Raw genomic sequence first — 25004 nt, 5'->3', positions numbered from 1 at the left:
TTTATTTTTTTGTGGGCGTGGTGAAGTGATTCCGAAAGAAAGCAGCACGTGAATAATGTAAGTACCTCCCTCAGGAGTGGAGAGCCAGCCCCTGCAACAGAAGGCGCCCGGCATGACGGTAGATTTCGATGCCGTGTTTGGGAATAAGGCGGCTCCTGCTAACGACGCAACGCAGCCAGCAGCCGGTAAAGCCTCCCACCCCACCCCACCCACCGTCCCACCGTCCAGCCTGGAAACTAAAAACTTTTGGCCAACATCGCTTTTGATTAACCCTCCTTCTTGCAACTTGTGGCTGCTGAACAAAGGGGGTGGGGTGGTGGGGTGGTCAAGTGCGGGGAGCTTTGCTACCTTTCCTTATTACCGTGCTGCACCCTGTTGTTTTTCATCAGAACTTGAGAATCAGGTTCCCACTTTTACTTTAAATGACTTATTTGCCAGAGAAGTGTTCCGTTGGCAACTAATGTACTTGGGGAAATAAAAGGGACTTTCATCGTTTTATTTTTTCCTTTTTCCCTCCTCACAAAGTCTCTGGTGTAGACCTGCTCAGCTGCGCCTCTTCTTATGCCTTCCTTCCTCCCTTCCTTCCTTCCTTCCTTCCTTCCCTCCTTCCTTCCCTGTCAGCGTGCAATTATTTTCCAGTGGATCTCCACTCTTGACAGCTCCCATCCGTCAGCATCACGACTGGATTTTAATCAGCCAGCCACCGATGCCATTCAATGTGTGTTTTCTTTTCATCGTGTATTGGAAAGAAGATTCTAAATGTGCAAGGTGATTGAAAGTGGAACTCTTCATTTCAAAGTACTCTTAACTTTACTCACTTTTTTGTTCCGTTAAAGAGCAAACCAAATCAATTTGGGAGTTGTTTTTTTTCCCTGCCCACTGTTGATACTTTGCTGCTTGATGGCTGGCCGGCTTGTGACGAGGGCCGAACCATTTTGAAAAATCCGAAAAAATAACGCGAATTGTGGCTCGGCCGCGCCATGATTGGTCGTTGCCTGAGCAACTGTGATGTCATTTTCGATCGACGGCGAGTGACAAAATGGCCGCCCCCGGAGATGGACAAAAACGGCTGGATTTTGCTGCTTAACTCATATTTCATATGAATCATATCGCCTTGTTTCAACTAGTAGGGCTGCATCGAACATCATCTTGTCAAGAAAACGTTTGGGTTGACTCCCACTTTAAATCGTCCATTTATGCCACTTTAGAAAAAATGATCGTTTGTATGCATTTCAAATGATATTTTATGCGTTTATTTTTTTTTTTTTTGACCGATTAATCGGTATTTTTTTTCTGCCAAAAATTGGCATCTGCATGGGCTTCCAAAACCTCAAAAACTCGTATTAATCAGTCGGGCCCTCGCCTTTTTTAGTTTCTGCATGACTGTTTTCTTCATGCACGAAAAGCTTCCTTTCACACTGCCAGGCAGCACATCTGCTCGACTGGCCGCATCTCAGCGCACTGATTTTTCTGCCCATCTTTTTGCCTGCGTGTGCGTGCGTGCGTGCGTTTTGTCCAACTGCAGCTATCTGCCTCTTCTCACACCTACGTTGTCATTTTGCCTCTGTCGTGTTTCTTTTATTCTTGAACACTGGCCTTGATTTTATTTATTTATTTTTTTCCACACTTTACAAGAATCACCCAGGCAACTGGCTTCCATCTGCTCTTCTCCTTGAATGTCGCTCCGCGTCTTTTGCACACGTCACGCATAACATCTCCTCCGCGAAGCGCTCTTTTGTTCTGGCCGTGCGCGCGCCATCTTACCGTGTTTGCCATTCCAACGGAATACGCCGTGTTTTTATCACCTTTGCTTCTGGCTGCCTTTTGCTCCGTTTGATCTTCTCAGAGGGATTTTTTTTTTTCCTTTCTCTTCCCTTCTCCTCCTGCGCACTCATAATTCAGTTGTATTGAGTTGCACCTGAGACGGTGCCTGCCAGAGATTTTTTATTTTTTTTTTTCCCCCCCCGCTTTATCTTGGCTACAACAAGACGAATCGGACATCGTGAGAATGAAGTGCAGCGATGTCCTTTTTGTCGTTGCCGTCGGTCCGAATCTGCATGATGGAGACCATAGACGAATTTTTTTTATTGAATGACCCCTGAAGAACACATTTGTACACAAAGCTTAGGAACACTTTATTTTGGCCATTTTTTCTTTTTCGGCCCCTCCTCCCTGGCTTCCCTTTTCCCATCTGCTAGGCTAGCAGGAAAAGTGTGTGCTGGATTGTCTTGTGTCAGCACCACTGTCAGAGCTACAAAACACTTCCTAACTAAATATTATCGCTCAACCCCCCCTTCTTCCCCCCCCCCCCCCCCCCTTTCCTTTCTTTTTCTGCTCCCTCTGTGTTTCACGAGGTCAGCGTGGTCATCCCGCAACCCCTTTTGGCTTTTTTCCACACGGGTTTTGCTCCGGGCCTTGAGTTGAACGACCTGCTGGCTCGCCGCAGCCACGGGCGGCATTACAGACTCATTAGCTGGAATGAGCGCTGACTTTGGGAAGTCGTTAACCCGGCCGGCCGGGCAAGGCAAATTGCTTGCTGGCGTTTGCGCCGACTGCCGACACATTGGCATCGTCACTATTAGTCACAAACTCACAAACATGCTTTGGAAACACATTAATATCACTACTGCAAGTTTTTTGGAGTGTTGTGTTTCCAGATCTGATCAGCTTCGCTAAAAGGGTCATTTGTTTTGGGTTTTTTTTTTCCCCCTCCCCCTCTAACGTGACACGGTTGTGTGTGGGCTTTGGTTTGTGGTTTGTGGCCGCCGCAGGTTTTGACAGCCTGGGCGATCTGCTGAAGCCGACAGTTCCCGTCCATGCGGCCCATCCCCTCCCGCCTCAAATGGTCTTCCAGCCCGGAGGAAAGCTGCTGGCCAACGACCTGGACTCCTCCCTGGCCAACCTCGTCGGCAGTGAGTCGAGCCCGTACATTTAAACCACTTAAACGCCCAGCCCTTTTTGTCTGGTCGTATTTTTTGAGTCGTCTTTTTTTTTTTTTTTTTTTTCTTCCCCTCAGATCTGCAGTTTGGCGGAACCCCATCCAAGAAGTAAGTCCGACACTTTGGACCTAAATCCTACTTTGACAAAATTCCCACCAGACTATTTAGTCCTTCAACTGCTTTATGCTTGAGCGCCTCAGTGGTTATCCCAAAATGCAGTTAGGAAGGCCGCCAAGTTGACACCCCAAAAATGCATCTTTCCTTTGGATAGGGCGCTGGCCTGGCTACTTTAGTGCGCCTCGTTGTTGGCCGTGAGTGCATGCTCGCGTCGTACAGAGAAATACAGAATAGCGATGATGTATTTATTTGTTATTTTTTTAAAGACTGGCCAGCGTGCGGGCTGTGCTCTCGTGCTTGGCGTTGCTGCTTTAGAGATCCTCGTTGTCGCGGCGTGGAAAAGCCCCGCAACTTCCTTGTGCTAAATTTTCAAGGCTCAAACATGTACGGTACTTGTTTTTAGGCATGGGTGAGATGCTCGCTCTAGTAGAATCCCTTTTTCCAGTTCTGAACCAAGGTTATTTTATTTCACGAAATAACTAGAACTAAAATTGAAAAAAAAAATAAATAAAAAGATTTTAATACCAAAAACTGAAACTTTTTACATTAAAAAAAAAAAAAGATTTTAATACCAAAAACTGAAACTTTTTACATTAAAAAAAAAAAAAAGATTTTAATACCAAAAACTGAAACTTTTTACATTTAAAAAAAAATAATAATAAAAAAAAATTAAAAAAAGGCAAACTGTATTTGCCAAAATGTCCCAAAATGTGTTAGTCTTTGTCAATGAATTGAATGCATGAGCATTTTGGGTCAATTTTCAATGTGTTGCTTTCAGTATGCAGCAGCAACCAAAAAAGTACACACTAGAAGAGGCTTTAAAACTTTCCAACAGGAATTCAAGCCACAAATCCACTTTCGAGGTTGACAATTTGCAAGGGATGCAAAAGCAAGACCATGCTAGCTTCAAGATCTTTAGGTTGTGATGCATCCAACCTAAGAAGCCGTTTTAGCCGCTGCACTTTATGGAATGTTGTTTTGAAATCATTTGCATTTTCACCCTGATGTTTTCTTTTAATCTTGCACACAAGAAATACACTTTTTTTTTTTTTTTTTTTTTTTTTTTTTTCCCAAAACTAACACTAACCCTGATTAAAAACAAAACTAAGCCGAAGCATTTTTGAAAACGGTGCTGCAGGCCCGAGATGCAGTGGAGCCAGCCGGGGGAGAAAAAGCTGACGGGAGGCCAGAACTGGCAGAACAAGACCATGTCCACCACTCAGTGGAGCCCCGCCCCCATGGTGCCGCCAGCCATGCCTGTGCCACACGTGGTAAGATACCCACTGCACCGCTTGTGCACAGGAGGACAAGCTTGCAAGCATCAAACATGCTTGTCATAACTTTTTTTTATTTGCACCATTTCCTTGGCCGTATCAGCACTTCCTGCTCGGCATGACCTCCTCTCGCACGTTTTTCCCACTATTTTGCAGCGCCATGCCCTCGCCTTCCTTTCCCTGCTTTGCTTGTTTTGCATTTGTCCCATTTCTGTTTTGCTTTGTCATCCTCATTTCTCAACTTTTTTTTTTTTTTTTTTTTTTTCCCCCACTACTTTGTCTTTGACTCTTTTTCTTCCCTCATCCAGTCCCGCTTGCCGTTTTATCTGTCGGCTCATCTCTTTCTGTCTTTTGTCTCTTTTTTCCCCCCGTTGCATCCTGTTGCAGAATGGAATGTTCTATACTAGTTATGTAAGTACCGATCCACTAACAGAGCAGCCAGCTTTTCTTGTGCCGTCTTTTTTGTCAAATCTGTTCTTGCTCTTGCCACTGGAAGGCGACGATTGCGCAACTGCGGTGACAAACGCTCTGGTGACATGCGTGCTTCCGTGCTGATCGTAAAAAAAAAAAAAAAAAAAAAAAAAAAAAAATTAAAGAACACGTCAGCATGTCGTTGCCGGGCTATTGTGCAGGACGTGCAAGCATCGATTGTCATTTGGCTGAGCAGAAGTCGGCGACTGCCGTGCGCAGTTTTGCCTTAGAAATTGACAATAGGCCGTATTGAATCGGAGGGCAAAATGTTCTACTGAACTTGCATCACGTATGCGCTTTGCCAGCATTTAGTGTTTGCTGCTCATGCCTACACTCGACTGGGAATCACTTTCGTTGCTTCCGGTGCCAACAATTCATACTATTGGCACAGGCAGCAACTTTTGCATGCACTAAAGTTTATAAAGGCCATTCAATTCCCGGAGGTGCTCTGGTATGTTGGCATCCGCCTCAAATTTTTTTCTTTTTTTTTCTTTTTTCTTCCCTACACCACTTCTGAGTCATTTCCCCATTTCCTTCAAGGCTCCGGCTCCCGTGGCTTTCCCCATGACGACACCGCAAGTGCCTGTGTATGGAATGGTGAGGGGAACCATATGACACTTTGAGAGAGATTGAGAATGAAAACCGCGTCCCGTCATGTATTTACGTGATGCCGACTTGCCGCTCCGATACGTTTGCAGGGGGACTGTATGAAAGACGATTTGAGAGTTTTGTGACTGTGGCGGTTTTTTTTTTTCTTCCTCCCCCTCCCCCTCCCCATGTAGGTCCCCCCTCAGATGGGTCAGGTGGGCGGGGTACCAGTCATGGCTCCTCAGCCAATGATGTACAACCAGCCTGTCCTCAGACCCAGCAACCCTTTTGCAGCTATGCCTGGAGCTCAGGTCAGACTGCCCGCTTGACTTCTGCGTACCGCGAGAAAAGAAAAGCAATTCCCATTTGAGTCTGGAATTTCTGATGCAACGCAAGTCGTTACGCGCTTTGTTGTCCTGGTGCCGCTTTACTTCTGCAACCTCTCTGTCTTTGTTCAGATGCAGTTTATGTAATCCAGTCAAGGGCGGGTGGGGGCTGGGGGGGGGCGAAGTCGAGTGCCAAAGGCGACAAATGAACACAAAGAAGACAACACGCCAGAGGAGCGATTATTTGATTACGCTCAAAAGACGACGACTGCCACGCAAGCGATGCCCCCGAAGCAAGTTGATGAGGCTGCAAGGATTGCCGTTGTCTGAAGCAACACCGAGTGTGTGTGTGTGTGTGAACGGATGGACGCGTGGAAACGGGCGACGATCGGGAGCGAGGATGCATGTGACTGATGTGAGGGTCTCTTCTGCCACATTAGCTTTATTTCATACTGGTGCTATTTGGTCCCCTTTTTGGCTACGTCTGCCTGCAACCGTGTGTGTGAGGACGCGTGTGTACGTTGCGTGCGAGGACGCGTGTGTACGTTGCGTGCGCGAAAGCTGCTTCAGACAAGCGTCCTCTGAACCCGCTCCCCCATGCGCCGTCCGATCTGTGAATGCGCTCTTGTGATTGTGAGCATTTTCTTGTATTTTGTTTTGGGTTTTTTTCCAGCGAGTCATAAGCCACACAGAAACACGGGCCCGAGTTGTGCTAGCATGGCCAGCAAAATGGGATGGACTCCGTCATTGTGTGTGGCAGCGCTGCTTCTTGCAAACCTGCTCACAAATTATCTTGCGGCGGAAAGCCCTTTTCGCACTTCTTCCATATCCTACTAGTGCGCACAGATTTTTCGTGCACTAGTACACGTTTTGTTCACACTAGCAAGACAATTCACCGCTGAACAAATTGGAAAAAGAATCTTAATTTTATTTTTTTTCTCCCCCTCAATAATGCGATTTGACGTGATTATGTGAACGATTTCTCACGATAATTATCGGCAATGATGTAAGATGGGAATCACTCTGCGACACAAATCTGGAAGCTCTTGTCATGCGCTCAATTGTCGCACTAGAAGGATATGAAATCAATGTTGAAAGGGCTTTATGCTAATGCACACGTTTATCTGAGCTCCCTTCTGTCTGACATTTATTTTACTGGCCCGTTCAAGTGAAGAGCTTTCTTTTCGATTATCTTCTCTGTCAAAGGAGGCATTGAGTACATTAAACCTTTCCATGTGCAAATCCACCACTGATGGTGGCTTTCCTTGATTTCATTGTCTTTTTATGACTTTTTTTTTTTTTTTTTTTGCTGCCGGTAAGCCTCACTAAGCGGACCCATGTAATGGCTGTAGAGGCTCTGTGTTTCCTTGTTGTGCTCTGTGTATGTGCCTGTTTCCATTGGACATTTTAAATCACTTAAATTGCACTGATTCTATTATAAGTGTCCCGCCCCACTGTTTTTTTTTTAACAAAATGTTGGCGTCAAAATGTTGTCTTGTGCAAAAAGGTCATCCAAAGCATTCCATCGAAATGATTTGTGTCAGGTAGTTACGCGTCTCAGTGTGTAATTGGTCGTCATTTTTTCATCGAGGGCTAGTTCTCAAAGTCACGCAATGTCAACGGTTTTGCGCAGATGTGATCAAGCCGAAGATGGCGAGTCAACTTTCTGGTGTCAAAATCGACAACAAAGCGTTTGGAGTTTTCCACTTTGTGTAAACACAGCAGCCACTTTAGCAGGTAACAAAAGGTTCCTGCCATTTGAACAATGGACTTTTTCTACTCCAGCCCCGCCCCGGCCTGGCCAGGCCCCGCCCCCTGTCAAGTGTCTTCATCCAGACCACCAGAACAGTTCTAGTCCCGTCATGCTTTTTGGCTCTTAATTGTCTCTAGACCGCTGCTTCTTCTCGTGCGTAGATGTGTGAACACTAATGATGCTCGTGCTCGTCTTCGCCATAGTCAGCGTTGCCGTTGGATAGATGTCGAACGCTTCTCGTCGCAGTCTTGTGTTAGCCTAGGTGCAACCCGTTGCCGTAGATTTCCTGCCTCTGTTTTACTACTCACGTGTTTTCCTTGGCGTGTCTGGATTTTTTTTTTTTTTTTTTTCTTCAGGCCACGTTGTTCGGCTGCGCGCTCTTCCCTCTTGTTGCTTTTCCTGCCGGTCTCGTGTGCCGACGCCGCATCTGCTCAGGCTCTTGAATGTCCACAGCAAATCATGTGCTACAGGTGCCCCGAGTTGACCCGATCCAATCGGAAATAGGCAAACGATAATGTCAGTTTAATTTACAGCCGATCGGTATCAGCTGAAGAAAAATGTTTATTTTTTCCCCCTTTCTTTTTCCTGACTTTGCGAAGTTCACAAAGCGACAAAGATCGTGCCAAATGACAGCAATAGCTTTGTTTTATATTACACAATGTAATATTTCAGCTTTGTCAAGAAAGAAAAACAAGGCACGTACTGAAATGTGGAGACATTTTGTCGACGTGGCCGACAGGCAAGACAATCCGACAAATCCATTAAAAAATCAGAATTGAAAGAGAGACAGGTTAACAAATGTGACGCATTTGATCTAGCGTAAAATAACAAGTTGCATTGGCTCGCCACACAATGAAGACGCACTTACGTAAATGTTTGGTTTGTCGGGAAGAGAAATCATGTAGACTACGTTATAGTATCGGCTCGCGCTCGGTATCGACTGATCCTTGAAATCAGTCAAGTGGCTGGAATGCGGAAAAAATGTGATCGGAACATCCTGACTCAGCACTTTTCTTCCAACAAGTGTATACACACTCTGGCAGCTTGACCAAGTCCTGCTGTGTGTGGAGTTCTCATTGTCAAGTTGGCATTTCATTTTCTTTCATTGACTGAATTCCTTTCCTGTCGTATCTGAAAGGCGCTTTTGGGGTCCCGCTTGGACACCCGAGATTCAGCAGTCGAATGTCTTTTTTTCTTTTCTTTTTTCATTCACCCCCCCCCCCCCCCCTCACCTGAGGTGAGATTAAAAACCACATAAAACCTCTCCGACCTGGCATCTCTACTGTCACTTCTGGGCTTTTGTATTTGATATTTGCTCTGCATGGTGCCCACTCTTGCGTGATGTGACAAGCTCTCCTTTGTCTCCGGAGACGTTTGAGTTTGCCGTTCATGATTGGCGAGTTGGTGGGCTCTGCTTTTTGGCTCCATTTCATGTTTCTTACTGATTGCTTCCTGGGAGCGTGGAAGGAAAACGCAGATGAGCCTTGAAAATAATGTTCAAGCCAGTGAGTGCATGGTTGTAGCATTGATTGTTCTTTTTCTAAAAAGCATGATATGACAGTGACCGTCATTGAATTTACCGCAATTCCCACATGGGTTTTGTTCCCCTTTTATAGTTGAGGTGGACTCACTACTGTTGTAGATGAGCCACAGCAGCAAAGTGTGCCCAAAGATGTCATGTGGTCTAAGTTTTGTTGTGATTCTGCCTCCATCTAATGTTCACTTCTTGTATTGCAGCTTTATAAAAAAAATCTGGGGCAATATTTTTCAATATCATAACCTACACTTTGTTCATTTATGCTTTTTTTCAGAATTAAGTTCGTTATGAAAGATATCAGCAGCACAGATGTAATATTACTTCTCATATACACCCCCCCCCCCGCCCCGTCATTCAGTAATGCCAAACGCTTTTTGAGCTGGAGCCACCTTTTGAATCTGTCTCTTTGTACATGATTTCTATTTATTTAATGCAGAATGATATGGATTGCGTATCGAGCATGGAAAGGCAAAACGACAAAAACCACAGGCTTTTATTTTACAGCAGTATATTTGTTTATTCAGAGGATTGTTTTTGAGAAATAAAGTCATTTTCCATTACTAGAGGAGTGTCTCGTCTTCATCCTTTCGCTATCGCATGCGATTTATAGACTCGTTAACTTTGTGTCAGGCCAGCCAAAGTCTCGGAGTTTCCGGGGCCAAAGTGACAGCTGACCCCCCAAGCCCACCCCCCCCCCCCCAAGTTCCCCAGGAATGTCCCACCCACCAGCCTGCAGATAAACCTCAACAGCTGTAGTGTGCGACAGGAGAGAGGCGAGCTGCTATTTTTGTCTTGCTCCCAGTCTGAAAGACAAGTGTCCCTAGGGAGCGCCTCCCTTTGGCCTTCTGGATCTCTCCTGGTCGGAGGAAATCGGAGGCACCCGGGTGGCGGGGGTTGGCACGGCGGACGGGTCGACATGGCGCTGCTGTGCTACAACAAAGGCTGCGGGCAGAAATTTGACGCAGACAACAACAAGGACGGTGAGTATGTCTCTTGAGAGATTCGGCATGAATGTGTGTGTGTGTGTGGATCCACGTGAAGTTGATGTTCATTCTTGTTCAACTGATGACCAGTGAGGAAAATCTTTATTTGACTCCAGGCAGTCCCGGTTAACGTTTGCTGCCAAGTTAAACCTTCAAGAATTATGTTGTGTGTGTGTGGGAAGACAACCAGTTGCTTAGCCTAATCTAACCAGCGGTGATGCCGGTAACGCGTTACTCTAATAGTTCTTTTAATTTTTTCACGTAATGACTAATCAAATGCGTTACTTTTCTCAGTGAAGTAATCTGATTACAGTTACTTTGCAAGGTCAAAATTCGTTACTGTTTAGCGATTTTGGCAAGCAGTTTACGGAAAACTCACCATTCATTCACTCAAGTGGTAGTGCTTTTAACTCCCTCTAGGGTGCAGCAGTGAGTGACATTTGACAACACGTGAATAGCAGTCCCGGATTTTTCAGTCACAATTTTCCCATCACGCATGTACATGGAACTAAACTAATTAACAAATCATAAAATACAGGAGCACACCCCATTCCTAGGTAGACACACAGCAAACAACTGCATTGAAAATAGATGAAAAAAGATTGTTTAATTAAAAAAAACTGTTCTATTCTTAAACGTTACTGTTCAAAATGTACTTCCGATTAAGTATTGGTCAGGCCGGTTGTCAATTTTATGTTAAGCGGGGTTGTCTGCATCTGTTGAATGTAACTAAAGTAACTAGTAATCTTAGTTACTTTTAAAGTCAAATCATCAGTCATGTAAGTTACTTTTTCAAGGTAACTGGCACCACTGTTAACAATAAGAACCGCAATAAACTGAGCGATTTAACCATTTATTTGACACTTTAGTCAACATATCGTTCAACACACAGTGCAGCAAGCAGTTGGTTCACATACATACTAACAGGTGTATATATATTCCTTATCCTCTGTGAAAAAATGACTCATATTACTGCGGCTTACTGAGTCAGTTTGGACATATTTGCGGTATCCTCAATTGTTCTCACCCTTTCCAAAGATTCTTGCCTCTTCCATCCCGGAATCCCCATCTTCCACGATGCTCTGAAGGTAACGCTTGTCACGGTGTGACCAAACAGCAAAAAAAATGAATAAATAAATGACAAAACATTTCCATAATGTAACTGCTTCCTTCAGGGTTGGTCGTGCTGCCGCAAGAGGACGACTGACTTCTCTGAATTTCTCTCCATCAAGGTAAAAGTCTTAACGGCTGCTTTTGACATTATGACCTAAGAGTTGTTTGGGGTTTTTTTTTTTTGTTGTTGTTTTTTTTTTTTTTCGCTTGCCAGGGTTGCACCAGCGGGCACCACAGCAACGAAAAGCCGTGCGAACCTCTGTTACCAGAGGTGTCGTCTGACAAAGCTGGCAGCAAAAATGCCAACGGCCAGGAGATCATCTACCAGGGACCCAAATCTTCTGAGAAGCTGAAGCGAGAGAGACCAAGGTGGGTCGTGTGGCAAGGAATGCTGTAGGAAAAAATGCTGTTGCCTACTTTTGAAACATAAAATCTGCTGCGCATGGACAGTTCCGAAGAACCCAAGACCAAATTGCCCTTCAAAGTGGCGCCGTCCCTGGCGAAGGAGCTGCAAAAACTGGACATGAACGAGAGGGCTGAAAAGGAGAAGAAAGGTATGAGGCGTCCATCAGAGAAATGGGAAGGCTTTGCCGTTTTTGTCAGCAGTCCCTGAAAGTTTAGTCGAACTCACCGACGGACGGCCATTTAAAGCCGGAACGGCCTATAGACGGGTGTATTTTTTTTCTTTCGGAAATAAATTCAAATGACGGACGGCGGTAGGGTACCCACGCTGCAGACGGATGACGAATAACGGACGCTCAAGTTTTGGTCAAATGCCCAGCTGTGGTTAGCGGTAGTAGCGAGCCGCTACTGCTGCATTGAATTTTCATAAACACATCCTGTTTTGAGAAATTACCCATGTAAGGTGTCAATTGTACTATGCGTTAAAACAGTGTCACGGATAGAAAACTGCAGCCGCTCTTCCAAAGTCGATTGGTGAAACTACACAGCCTAAAAAATGTAATGTTGTCTGAAAGATACTTGAAAGAAAATACTAAGTGTAGAGTAACTTTTGAATACATATTTTTCTTTTTTCTGTGTTATGCCAGAGAGCCAAGGTGTGGTTCAAGGCACGAGATGCAAGAATTCAGGATGCAAAACAGTAAGTCAGCCTTTTTTTGTGCGACCCTACAAAAGCCGCTGTCAGGACACGACTGCCACACTTTGAGAATCCGTCTCCAGAAATGATTGTGTGCTCAGGTCTATCAGGGCCCAGAAACTGACCTGGAGGTCTGCACGCACCACCCTGGTGCGCCGGTCTTCCATGAAGGGTACCGCATTAAGCGAAAAGTGTCAAAAGTGTGCGCTCAGGATCATCCCGGCTGATGGTGCGTGTGTGATTTTCCGTCCTCAGTTACAAGTACTGGAGCTGCTGCTGCATCAGGACCATGGACTTCAACGCCTTCCTGGACCAGAAGGGCTGCACGGCCGGAAAACACCGTTGGGTCCCGAAGCAGGTCTGTCACAAGGCGAGATGTGAAAAGATTGTGGCCGGATCCGTGAGCGTACGTGTTTTTGCGCGCGCTGACAGGACAAGAAGAAGGTGGCGTGTCGACACGACTGGCACCAGACGCCAAACAGCGTTGTGGTGACCATCTATGCCAAGAACGCCAACGCCGAGTTCAGCTGCATCGAGGCCAACGGGACGGTGATCTCCTGCCACATCCAGTTTGAGAGCGACAAGATCTTCAAGAGGGACTTCCACCTTTGGGGGGTGCGTGAATGCTAAATTGCTATCACGACTCATATTGTCCATAACACTGGTCAACAGCAAATTGTAATCCCAGATGGCTTTTTGCGTCCCTAAAAGGGATGATGGTAACACGCTAATCCAAAATGGGCACGTTTTCCACTAATCTAATGCGTTACTTTTTCCGGGCAAGTAATCAGACTACAGTAATTCTTTAGATGGCACAAAACGCTACTATGTAATATATATGTGACTTCTACTTGAAGGAGACATCTCAGCCGCGGACAGCAAGAAAACATACTTAATAATAACATACACGAGTACGCCTGATTCCTTACTCCACAGTACTCGGTAAAGGCACTCAGCAGATGACTGTACGTTTATGGAGCGAAAGAGGAAAAAAAAAAAAAAAAAGGGAAACTCTGCCATTTTTTATCTTGAACATAGTAAAGCATTGTGGACGACTTGAATTTCACATTCCCGTCTGCGGGTGTGTCGTCATGCATGCGTTGTCACATTTTCGGCGCATTGACGACTCACGTGTCCGTACTATATTGCGTACAATAAATGGCAATGGAAGAGAGAGAGATTTGTGTTTTCAAGCTGGAAAGAATCCATATTTTCAGTTTGTGTTCAAGAACACATAAAAAAGAAAAAAAAATGCATTACATCATAGTATACATTCAAGTTTTAAGAGAAAGCCCCGCCAGATTGTGTGACTGCAGGAGGCCCCCCAAATGTATATTATACATCGTTACATTCATAAACAATGTACATCACAACATTAATAGTTAAATATATAAAGTAAAAAAGACTGCCTTATCATATATTTTATGAAAAAGAAAGTCTGGAAAAAATGCCTTCAAAACATATATATTAAAAACAATTAGCCCATTTATGTGAAGTGAAATCCACAAAAGAAAAAAGAAAGAATGGTTCATTATGGTAAGACAAAAAGGTTGCCTTTATTTTACTTTTAATAAAAACAAACTCTTCTTGAATGTCACTGTTAAAAATACACTTTCAATTTCGTGGGAAAAACGGGTGACATTTTTGTTAAGCAGGGTTTTCGGTATCTTCTCGATTTAAAATCAAGTCATCAGTAAAGTAACTAATTTACTTTTAAAAGGAAGTGAATAAGTAAAAGAGTAAAAATTCAGTCAAAATGATTTCAAAGTTTACTAATGCATCCTGTGATCCTCCCCGTTGCCTCCCTCAGGTCATCAGTGTCCAGCAGAGCGTCGTCAACATGGTCCCATCGAAAGTGGAGATCGCCCTCCGCAAAGCCGACCGGGTGGCGTGGGGCAAACTGGAGGACCCCAACTACAAGCCCGAGACGGAGCCCGCGGCCGACGAGCCCGACGATACCCCAGAGTCGCAACGTCCCGACTGGGACATCGATGACGATGACATCAGCGACTCGGACGAGGAGTGGGCCAACGACACGGCGCCGAAGAACACGCAAGTGGGGGCGGACCCAGGCCAACCACGGGCCGACGTGGAAGAGGTTCAGAATGTCAAGAGGAAAGAGGTGGAGGAGGAGATGAGGAGGGCCGTGGAGCACAGGAGGCAGGCCGAGGAGAAGCTGGAGGAGCTGAAGAGGCAGCAGGAAGAGGAAGGATATGAAGAAATGCCCGAACTGGAATGAAACCTCCCAAGAGTGCAAGAAACATGCTAAAGGTTGATATTATACCCCCAAAATGCTCAGTCACAAACCTCAAAATGATTTTTATGCTAAAATGTAAGTTTACATCCAATAAAACATTGCATTCGTGTAGTTGTGTCACAGTATGTAGTAATTCACAAATAGTTGTTTAATGTTGATTAACACTTATTTTAATTGTAATTAACCTATTTGATCATCCATGGAAGCATAATTACTGCCACACCGGGGGAAAAAACAATTTCACGGTATGTAGTAATCAATTTCACGTTTTAACGTAATGTTGACCTTTTTTTCTGTACAAATTAACAATTGCAACTAAAATTCCATAATAACCATTAAATAAAGAAATTAGTCCAGCGTTGTGGCTTTGCTGTGCTAACCAAAGTTATTATAGTTAACTATGTCGTTTGACTACTATTATAACAATCTCCCTGCAGAGGCAAAAGTGTGATTTTTATCTCAATCGAGAACGAATCATACCATTTAAGTGCTCACCACAAAGCACTGCGGTCTTGGTTAGCATCTATTTCGAACCGTCTAGAGTCGAGAGCAGACCCACTTTCTTCACTCCTTTTACCCACTTTCTCCGACGTTCACGGTCCACACAGTAAATGCGATATAAGCTGTTTTAAGTACATAGTGTTTTATTGTGAAAGACCTAACAGGAATTGCCTAAGTGGCTATGTGTTAGCATATGAGAAAGGAACAGAAGTAAATAATGACGTTCGAGTTGCTCGAAACGTGTCGCTTGGATCCCTGCGACTGTAATATGGAATGATAATTTAGTTTCCATTGTGTTATGGTTGGGATATCCAAGGCAAAACACAACGCAATACAATACGGTGGGTTGTTTTCACCGACTAAGACGCGTTGCATCGTGGGTATTAACAGAAATGCCCGGATATTCGGAATTGTCCATTTCATCCCTGGCGCTAACTCGCTAAATGTGCAATTTTCCACTCCAACGGAATCCTGGTCGGAGATCCCTCTCCAATATTAGCAAACCACGTAGCATGTAGTACTAAACGTGTCCAGCAGATGGGGATCGTGTATTGCCTTGTCGAGTCCCCAACCGCTTTTGAAGATGTGAAGAAGGCTGCGCATGCTCAGTGGGGTTTAAGCCTGCTTGGTGAAACAGCCGATGATTTGGCCGTGCTGCGCTGTGTGTTCGCCTCACACACTACCTGACCTACCTGGCAGACATGAACAAGTGTCAACACTGAACGCAGCGTGAGCGAATTACCCCGTGGGGTACTTTTCGAGGCGGTGTTGGTCGCAAACTTCGCGGTGTCGATCCAAAACATTAGGAAAATGGTAAGTTGTCCGTTTTAATACGAGGCGACAGTAGGTGCTTAGCTAATGCTAGGGAGGTGGAAGGTTTCAGGAAGTGGCTCCCCACCCACCTGATCTAGCCTCACCTGGCTGCAGGAGTTGGGAAATAGTTGCTCGGAAGCACGCAGCAGTGTTTTCTCCTGGACGTTTTGCGGTCACGAGTGAAGCAGTCCGCTTTGAAGTTGAAGCCACCTCGACTTGCTGGGCGTGAAAGCTCCAGGCTGTCGTCAGTGTCAACAATGAAAGTGGCAATGGAAGCTTTTTGCCACTGGAAATGTCGATCTTGTTCTTTTGGAAACTCATTTGACAATGTGAGTCACATATGTCAGTTCAAGTTTCGGGGAAGTAGATACAAGAGGGAAAAAAATCCAGTCGAGTTGTATACATTTGCTCATTCACACCCATCAGCAAATAGATTTTTGTCGTCCCAAAAAGAAAAAAAAAACGCGTGAGACTCCAGTGGTGACTTGACTTACGAGTAGAATGGCTATCATTAGTGCTGCTCTGATGAGCTGAGAGGAGTCGAGACGTTTCAAACACTGTGCCATTCTGTCTTATACTGCCTCCAGGTGGCCAAGGCGGGCTCACCAGGAGCAGCGCCACAAATGGCCATGAACGTTGGGAAACAAATGAGAAAGCGTGCCGTGTTGAACGATGCCTTTGCTTGTCAGCCCCCGTTCACAGTGGAGCGTCTGATTGGCCGCAATGCAACCCGAGCAAAGTGCACTCACGCGGAGCCTCTTCCTCCTCCCCAGATGCGCTTCATGCTGCTGTTCAGTCGGCAGGGCAAGCTGCGTCTGCAGAAGTGGTACACGGCCACGGCCGAGCGCGACAAGAAGAAGATGGTCAGGGAGCTGATGCAGATGGTGCTGGCCCGCAAGCCCAAGATGTGCAGCTTCCTGGAGTGGAGGGACCTCAAGATTGTCTACAAGAGGTAGCAAAGGTGCTTGAAGTGCGACAAGCGACATGGCGAGCAAAAGGCCGTCCGCCTTGTGTGCAGGTACGCCAGCTTGTACTTCTGCTGCGCCGTGGAGGAGCACGACAACGAGCTCATCACGCTGGAAATCATCCACCGCTTTGTCGAGCTCTTGGACAAATACTTTGGCAGCGTGAGTCGCACGGCTGCGTCCTTGTGCGCGCGTGTTTCTGTGGGGCTGTGCATGAATTGTGCTTGTGTACGCACGCGTGCACGTGTGCCGTACCTGGTGCGTGAATTTGTGTAGCCCATGCGCGTGTGTGTTTATGTGAGTAAGCTGTTTTTGGGGGGGATTTTGTGTGTGTGTGTACTTTTTGAGAATTTGTGTGTACGCATGCATTGCGTGTGCCTGTATGCACACGCACGTGTGTGTGTTTAGGTAGCCTGTTTGTCCATGTGTGTCCCACTTGTGAATTTGTGTAGCCCGTGTGTATTTATGTTGTGTGTGTGTATAGCCTCTGTATTTGTTTTTTGTGTAGCCCATGTGCGTGTGTGAGTAGCTGTGTGTTTGTGTAGGGTGTGTACCTTGTGTGTTTTGTGTGTATCTTGTGTGTGTGTTTGTTTGCTCGTGTAGCCTGTGTGTGTTTGTCCTGCATTTTCGCCGTGCTGTTGACGGTGTGCGCGTGCGTGCACTTCGTTGCTCAGGTGTGCGAACTGGACATCATCTTCAACTTTGAGAAGGCCTACTTCATCCTGGACGAGTTCCTGATGGGAGGAGAGATCCAGGACACGTCCAAGAAGAGCGTCCTCAAAGCTATCGAGCAAGCCGACATCCTGCAGGAGGTCCTCTTGCTCACTTCACACTCCGCTCGGCCGTGCCGGTCATGACCGTAACGCGCGTCTTCTTTTTTTTCTTTTTTTCTTGTTGCTGCTGCCGCTGCGTTGGCGGTTCCGGCCACGCAGGAAGACGAGTCGCCCAGGAGCGTGCTGGAGGAGATGGGCTTGGCGTAGCGGACGCGCGCCCATGCGACTGAACGCTGCTTGTGTGCGTCTTACGTGGCTCGGGGACTGTGATGCACCGCGCGGGTACGAGCCTCGCGTCGACACGCCCACTGGTGTGTGTTTGTGTGTGTGTGTGTGTGTGTGTGTGTGCGCGTGGGTGCGTGTTTGTGTGACACAGTGCACACACGGTTTGTCTGTGTGTATTTCTATTTGTATGAGTGATCCGCAAGTGTGGATCCACGTGAGTAGAGAAAATGCAAATTGTGATGATATCTCCAATACGACGAGACCAAAAGCGGTTTGCTTGCGTGTCCCGATTCCGACATATGTGTACGCTCGTGTGCGTCGCTCGGCAGCGAGACGCAGTCTGACGTTAGGGGACAACAACGGCACTTTTCGGGTAGGTACTAAGGAGACGATTTGCGTCTGTAGCCGCTTTTTCCATTTGAGTCGCTCCACACGCGGCGGCGTTTTTAGGCGAAGGAAGTGTCGGCGGCTAATGGGTGTGCCTAATCAAGCGTCTGTTGGGAACAAGGGACCAAAGATGTTGAACATCACTGCCGGAATTATTGCCACTACGCTGTGACTGCGACATGACATCATCAGCTTTTGTCGTCCAATCGGGTGACGCACGTGTGATGTTAAAGGGAGTCCGACGCACTCTTAAAGCTGCTGGGTCCAAAGTAACCCAAACTGGGTGATGCTGGCTAGCTAACCCAGCGCTGGGTCTAAAAGGGACCGAGCTAGTGCTGGAATATTTATACCCTGTGCATTGGGTTAAAGATTTGATTCAGTCTGCTGGGTCAATCACACGAACCCAACCTTGGGTAAAAGTAACCCAACCTGCTGATAATGCACAGCTACCCAGCGAGTGGGTTCGGGACACAAGCTAGCATTTTGGAGCGTGTAGCAATTGAAATGCTGACTCTTTGTATGAGCAAGCTCGCGGCCACTCTGGAATGTTCTTTTTGAGGGGAGCAAGCCCCCGAGTGGCATTGGGCCTGCGCCTCGCTCCGATCCTCATTGTTTGAAAATCTTTGAAACAACAAGCTCATGTACTTGGAAAAGTTTGTTTGAGCACAACGCTGGAGCTTTCTTCCACATTTGGCGAGTTCTGCTTTTTCACTTTGCTTTGCATCTTGCTGCACTCGATTAATTGCTTTTTTTGGGCTGCTTTTTGCAGGCGAGACAGGTAAAAAATGATTCTACTGTTCTTGAATGTGTATAGAGGGTTCTCTAATGTTGGGATGCTGGCTTGCTTTTTAAAAAAAAAAGTATTTATTTTTCTTGGCTTGATTTAAAGCGACTTTCGGTAAGCAGCGCGGCTGTGTGCATGTGTTGGTCGACAGCTTTATTTTGTCTGCGTGCCTGTTTGAAGAACTCCATTTCTTGATTTGACTTAGGTTATGCAAATGTGTTTTTGGGGGGGGGGGGGGGGGTGTAGTAATTGTTGTGTTTGAAATGAACCCCTGCAAGATATTGGAAAGAAACAAGCTGTTTATGGAAACACATAAATGGGCTCCTTGGATCTCTTTGATGTTTTAACAAATTTGTGAAAGCAATTTTATAACAGTCGAATAAAAGATTTCAAGCTAATTGTATATTTGCCTGTGTGTGTTTTTGGTTGGATGTTTGCAGGTGTGTTTTTTTGGAGGGGGTAAGTGTGTGTGTTTGAGTGCACTTTTTAAAAGATATCTATTTTCAGGTAACTATGGCAGGTAATTTCCTGCTCACAAAAGTTTGTAAACAAACCATTCTGAAAGAATAAATGCAAATGTTTTGTTCATACTCAACACAACAGAAACGTTCTCAAGAAATTTGCTGCCCATTTCTGTCTCACTATTTTTTTGACATTTTTGTCATTGCTGAAGTTATCTGCTATGGTTATCTGAAAATGATATTTAAAAGATGAAATTAAGTACAACTCGACATACGTTTGTATTCCTCCCTTTCCATCCCTGTGTGTGGGGGGGGGGAATAAATAAATAAAAATTATTTGTATATTTATATTTTTATATATATATATATATATTTTTTTTTTTCTCTCTCTTTTAATGATTGTGCTTTCGCTACAAATTCATTGATCAGCAGCACCGCAGCTCATTGATCTGGCCGGAGGGCGAGGGCGGGGGCGGGGGCGGGGGCGGGGGCGACAAGTGGGTGCAGAAATTCCTTATGAATGGAACCCAGACCGGTGACGTCAATAGGGGCTCTTGACGCAATGTGTCACGTGGGCCGAGTGGGCGGGTATAAGAAGCCCTGGTGCTGTCCGCGGTGCTGAAAACAAGACGCACCGAGCGGGGAGACGAGGAATCCCGGCTCTGGAATCCAAGCAAGTCGAGGGCAAATAAAAGAGGAGATTCCAATAGAAGACCAAGGAAGACAAAAAGACAAAAGGGAAAACAACGAGAACACACAGCGAGAAACGAAAGACACTCACCCACCCCCAGACACGAGGAAGTGTGCTGTGAAGCGTGACAACAAGACTGTGACGTACCCAGGAGCGGAGGCTGGAATCCCCCCACAGTGCTCCCACCTCAAGTGAGTCTCAACTTCTTTTCATAATTAGAAACACCAACTCTTTGCAATTTGACTGTGTGACAAAGTGGCAAGAATGAAAAGAAGTTGAATGAGGAACTGGAATGCTGTCTGTGTGCAAATCTGACTCATATTTTGTCGATAATGAGAGTTCAAAGCTGCGTTGTTCATACTGCACACATCAGATGTCTGTTGTCATCATCACCATCATCGCCTTCATCACTGTTATCGTCAGAGCCAAGCTATTATCACCATGACTCCCCCCACCTTTGTCAAAAATAACCCCACTCAGTGAGGTATAACTGCCTCCCCTTCACCCTCGCCAAAGCGAATAAATACATCCTAATTGTTCATTTATTGAAAAGCTGAGATGCAATTATCCTGTATATATATATTTATTTACATCATATATAAATAAAAATCTGCAATTGAGGATTTTTTTTTTTTTTTTTGCATTTATTTTTCCTTTTTAACCGCAATGACCTTATCATGTGCGTTTGGCACGGCATGCATCAAAAATGCCGCCGGCACATCGATCATGCTCATTTTTAGTACGACTGGGAATTGTTTGTTAGTGTGGTGCCGGAGTGCCGCTTAAGAATGGGCAGGTGTCCTTAATGAAGTGGCCAGTGTCAGCGCTCCTCTCGGCCAATCAGCGCTGGGCTGTGTCCCTGTCTGTTGACACCGTGCCAGGGAAGGCGAGCAGCAGGACTGCAGCACTTTACTGTGACATTTTCACATCGCTGGCACACTGTATGCTAAATGCACCCGCTAATTCCACCACGTCGCAATTGTAGAAGCCAAGCGACCAATCAGAACGGAAGGATGATGCCGTCCAGAGCCAGCACTCTGGCCCTGTGAGGACCGATTTGAAATCTAATTGGTTCAAGAAATGGTCTTATATAGTCAAAGTCAGGTGAGCGCGTCTGAAGGCCAGGGGCAGATAAACATGACATGGCGACACATCGAGGCTAAAATCCGATTGGACAAAAAAAAAAAAAAAATTCCAACAACTGGAAGCAGTTCAGCCGTGAGAAATGCTTCAAAATGAAGAGAATAGACTATTGGGAATTAATTAATACATTAATTGTTATCCCTTTCCGGGGCTGAAATATAGGGTCTCAAATATGCTTCCATTTTCTCCAGGTATTTCTCAACCTGCTCACCGGAGGCCATGACGGGTTCCCGCGACACCCCAAGTGCCCTTCTCCTCCTGGTTCTACTGACGTGGCCCTCCTCCGCTGACCCCAGCGCGGCCCCTGACACGCAGAGCGTCATCCCTACTGAGACGGCACTCTCGAGAGACGCGCGGAGCGGCGATGGGGATCGTATCGCCGAAAGAGCGGCGAAGGCGGACCTCTTCGACGACGTGGATCCCAAAACGCTCGCGGCGCTCTTGCTGGGGGCGCTCAATCGCACGCGGGCGGAGAGCAGGAGGGAGGAAGACCACGTGGCTGCAGACGAGCCCGAGGGAGAGGAGCGGGACAGGGACGGGCGACTGAAGCTGGAACTGCTGATGGCTGCCCAGGAGCGGGAGGAGAGGAAGAAAGCCGAGGAAGAGGAGGAGAGGATGACCGAGAGGGTGAGCAGTCGCACCACCAGCCAGACGGTCCGGGTCCAGACGCAAGCGCCGCCCGAGCAAGGCGCCGAGGAGGAGCAGCTCAACCCGGAGGAGCTAAAGAATCTGGAGACCATGATGAAGGAATTTCCTCGCTTGGACACGGCCGTAAAGAGGGCGGGGGATTTGGAGCCAAACCAGAGGGAGAGTCGGGGCTACAGCAGCTACAATGACATCATCCCATTCAACAAAGTCAACAACGTGGCGCTGTCCAAGAAGAAAATGAAATGGCAAGAGGAGACGCAGAAGGCCTTGAACGTTCCGTCGTTCAGAGGTAACTTCCTGGACGACTTCAAAGATGATACCGACACGCCTCGGCCCGAAGAGGAGGAGGAGGAGGAGGAGGAGGAGGCGTTGAGCCCCGAGGAAGAGGAGGCCCGGGCCAAAGCGGAGCAAGAGGAGATGAGGAGGCAGGCCGCCGAGGTGCAACGAGCCAAGCTGGAGGAGGAGAAGCTGGCTGACATCGCCTCGGACATGCTGCTGCGCTACATGGTCAAGCAGAACGGCGGCGGCAGGAAGTACGAGTCGCCGTCCCCCAATGCCGCCGAAGACAAGAGGTCGGAGGAAGACCAGGAGGAAGACGACATCGACCCGCAGACCATCGACAAGCTGATCGAGATCTCCAGCAAGCTCCACCTGCCCGCTGATGACGTGGTGGATATCATCAGTGATGTGGAGAAGAAGAAGAAGAAGGACGTGACGCCGCAAATTGCCGCGTCCTCCCCCGGCTTCTTTCCGGAATCCAGGGACGGTCCAATCAGCTTCCCGGTCTCCAAGCAACCGTCCCCAGCATTCCCTAACCTTAAAAACCGGCTAAAGGAGTCCAAGGAATTCTGGAGAAACCCGCTCCCCAAACCGTACATGTGGCCCAAAGCTCTGAAGCCCATGAAGCAGAACCCCTGGGTCTGGACACGCTATCCCTACACACGGCCCTCCCTGTACCCAGTCTACTTCCCGCCGCCGCGGCCCACGTACAGATACTACGGCCCCAAACTGGCCTTAAACGCCTTTCTCCAGCGCTCCCGAGACGGCGCGTACGCCTTCCAGCCCAAACCGCGCTACCTCAACTGGGTGCAGCCCCGCTTGAGGAAGCCCCCAGCCGCGCTCCAGCGCAAGCCCTTCTATCCCAGATACCGCCTCCCCTTGTACCCCCAGAGGCCACTGGCCGTTCCCAGAGTCCCTATGCCACAGGAGCAGTTTTACCGGCCACCCCCAAGGGGATACTTGTCCGACAGTAAGGGGCACCTGGAAAAATACATTGAGCAGCTACTCACGAAAAGGCCGCAGGTGCAGGACTGAGAGCGGGCGAGCTAGCCAGGAGAGGCGGGGCAAGAGAAGGTGAACTGATCCAGTGGCGGGGAGATACCAGAGCGTTTCTATTTTGACATCCTTTGCCTCATTCGATCCATTGTGACTCAAGACATTCCAGGAGGGCTTTAAACGCACCACTTCTGAACTCCAAGATCCCAAAGCATTCGGACATTTGAACAACGGCGGGGAAGAGGGCTGCTAGTCACACAGCAGTCAAATACAGCACATGGCCAAAAGAATACACAGGAACGAATGACGCAACACGGTCTCGTATGTGCGCGTTCAATTTTGCATCGGGTATCCAGTCTGCCTTTCAAAAGAGCAAAACAACAATCCCGAACAGGACATACAGTATTTGATGGCGGGGGCCGTGAGGCGGCTCTATAATGGCGCCAGTGACTCATCCCTTTGCACAACTTCAATTACCTTGTTGCTATAGTGCCAAAGTGTACATGTCATTCATTTTCTTTTACTGCCAAGATCTGCTAGGAGGCAGATTGCTGACAAAACCCGACTCCAAATAAAACACTCTAACAATTGCAAGAAAGTAACCCAAATCGGGTGAAATTTCTAACCCAGCACTGGGTCCAAAACTGACTGAGCCAATGCTGGGTTATTTTGACCCAGCGCATTGGGATGAGGATTTGGCCCAGCACAGATTTTGATCCATCAAGGGGGTAAAAACATGTAACGCATAGCGATAGCATTAAACTCTTTAAAATATACTCACAATCTGCTGAGATGACGTCAAGTTACCATACTGTTATGGCATTATCTTATTATTTGCTCCAGTTATCCAAAGTGTTTGTTTGAAGGCCCCAAAAAAAAAAAAAAAACACGAAATAAAATGCTAAATCTTTCTGCTGACGTTCTATGATGTACATACAACAAATTTGAATTGAATTCCAATTGGTAATGTTTAAACTGGGTCGCTCAATCGCCACTATTCTGCATTTGTCAGTTGAAGTTGTTTACCAGCTGATAACATATCCACTGCCTTACAGGTCACTGTGACATTAACATTCATTTGTTTCAATGGCCATTTTTTTTGTCATTTGTATGATCCACAAGCTCCACTTGAGGAATGTAAGCACACTTGGACTGATGCTTCTTCAGAACACGTATGATTGCGGACTGTTCCAAGCGGGCCCAACTGCGTCTTCACACGTGAGGCGGGAAATGTTGCCACACGTTGCTCTTTGGTCTCTGGACATTTTTGAATTCATTGGCCATCCGTCACTGAGGGATGAGGAAAATACATTTGTTGTGTTGCCATAATATGCCGCAAGAGTCACGGCATCGACAATCTCACCAAATTTATCCCAACCGCTGTCATGAAAACAAATCAAGCAAAGGAGTTTTGCAATTTGTACTAAACTGATAATTGTATGAGATCAAGAGGGCATCTGCGTATAAAGGAGTGCACGTTTATGTATACTTGCATCTACAATGTCTTTTATGAGGAGATTCAAATGCAGCAAAGAAAAAGAATTTAAAAAAAAAATTGGCTTCAAGATGACAGAAGCAATGTTGTCGTAACTTGAGATGCTTGTTTGAGTGATGTACTGTTGTTGCCTGTACACGGCCTCTCTAGATGTACCTTGTTGTAATTGTCTAATAAACATGCGTTTGCTGGATATGCAAGTATGCGCATGTCAATGACTACTTTTGCTACACACAAAGAAACCAATAAAGTCCACTACTTTTTTTTAATCAAGAGAATTGTTGTGGAGACTGTGTGTCTATTTACTCCGTTTTTTTCCCCTCCCTAATTAATCTGCGTGAGTTCACATCTGATGTGAATGCAGATTTGTGTGCTGCAATCACATG

At 46.5% G+C, this 25004-nt stretch overlaps 4 protein-coding genes across 8 annotated transcripts in view; all 4 read left to right on the top strand.

Annotated features, from left to right (window-relative positions):
- LOC147150899 (phosphatidylinositol-binding clathrin assembly protein) overlaps positions 1 to 9568 on the top strand; it is a 34440-nt gene extending 24872 nt beyond the window's left edge. For 2 of the 5 annotated variants that reach the window (XM_086055099.1, XM_086055074.1), the window contains 7 exons: positions 75 to 185; positions 2772 to 2912; positions 3017 to 3047; positions 4195 to 4327; positions 4718 to 4741; positions 5342 to 5398; positions 5584 to 5839. In XM_086055099.1, coding sequence (XP_085911225.1) covers positions 75 to 185; positions 2772 to 2912; positions 3017 to 3047; positions 4195 to 4327; positions 4718 to 4741; positions 5342 to 5398; positions 5584 to 5718 — 632 coding nt within the window. In that variant the 3' untranslated portion in view covers positions 5719 to 5839. The other 3 variants (XM_086055082.1, XM_086055105.1, XM_086055091.1) reach the window with 3 other exon arrangements.
- Positions 9569 to 9692: 124 nt separating this feature from the next.
- Positions 9693 to 14768, top strand: LOC147150898 (cysteine and histidine-rich domain-containing protein 1). Its single transcript, XM_086055118.1, has 10 exons — positions 9693 to 9985; positions 11027 to 11076; positions 11164 to 11220; positions 11316 to 11470; positions 11552 to 11655; positions 12151 to 12203; positions 12302 to 12372; positions 12456 to 12558; positions 12633 to 12815; positions 14011 to 14768. The coding sequence occupies exons 1-10, from the start codon at positions 9922 to 9924 to the stop codon at positions 14437 to 14439; spliced, it is 1269 nt and encodes a 422-aa protein (XP_085911244.1). The 5' UTR covers positions 9693 to 9921; the 3' UTR covers positions 14440 to 14768.
- A 785-nt stretch (positions 14769 to 15553) lies between these two features.
- Positions 15554 to 19303, top strand: ap1s1 (adaptor related protein complex 1 subunit sigma 1). Its single transcript, XM_086024111.1, has 5 exons — positions 15554 to 15771; positions 16545 to 16723; positions 16790 to 16898; positions 17411 to 17548; positions 17669 to 19303. Exons 1-5 carry the CDS (start codon positions 15769 to 15771, stop codon positions 17714 to 17716), a joined length of 477 nt encoding a protein of 158 aa, XP_085880237.1. The 5' UTR covers positions 15554 to 15768; the 3' UTR covers positions 17717 to 19303.
- Positions 19304 to 19877: 574 nt separating this feature from the next.
- On the top strand, positions 19878 to 24896 carry vgf (VGF nerve growth factor inducible). The gene is made up of 2 exons (XM_086013929.1): positions 19878 to 20248; positions 21392 to 24896. The coding sequence occupies exon 2, from the start codon at positions 21420 to 21422 to the stop codon at positions 23160 to 23162; it is 1743 nt and encodes a 580-aa protein (XP_085870055.1). The 5' UTR covers positions 19878 to 20248; positions 21392 to 21419; the 3' UTR covers positions 23163 to 24896.
- Positions 24897 to 25004: the final 108 nt, after the last annotated feature.

Source organism: Filicampus tigris, chromosome 2, assembly GCF_054856515.1.
Source record: "Filicampus tigris isolate MCC_2025a chromosome 2, RoL_Ftig_1.0, whole genome shotgun sequence".
Classification (NCBI taxonomy): Eukaryota; Metazoa; Chordata; class Actinopteri; order Syngnathiformes; family Syngnathidae; genus Filicampus; species Filicampus tigris.
This window is presented reverse-complemented; position numbering and strand designations above follow the sequence as displayed.

Excerpts from the sequence above, each read along its gene's own strand:
- ap1s1 (XM_086024111.1), top strand. Across the intron at positions 16,899-17,410 it reads TGGACAAATACTTTGGCAGC|GTGTGCGAACTGGACATCAT; the intron begins GTGAGTCGCACG and ends TTCGTTGCTCAG. Across the intron at positions 17,549-17,668 it reads AAGCCGACATCCTGCAGGAG|GAAGACGAGTCGCCCAGGAG; the intron begins GTCCTCTTGCTC and ends CCGGCCACGCAG.
- LOC147150898 (XM_086055118.1), top strand. The coding sequence starts at position 9,922 with ATGGCGCTGCTGTGCTACAACAAAGGCTGCGGGCAGAAATTTGACGCA. Across the intron at positions 9,986-11,026 it reads CGCAGACAACAACAAGGACG|ATTCTTGCCTCTTCCATCCC; the intron begins GTGAGTATGTCT and ends CCCTTTCCAAAG. Across the intron at positions 11,656-12,150 it reads GGCTGAAAAGGAGAAGAAAG|AGAGCCAAGGTGTGGTTCAA; the intron begins GTATGAGGCGTC and ends GTGTTATGCCAG.
- vgf (XM_086013929.1), top strand. The coding sequence starts at position 21,420 with ATGACGGGTTCCCGCGACACCCCAAGTGCCCTTCTCCTCCTGGTTCTA.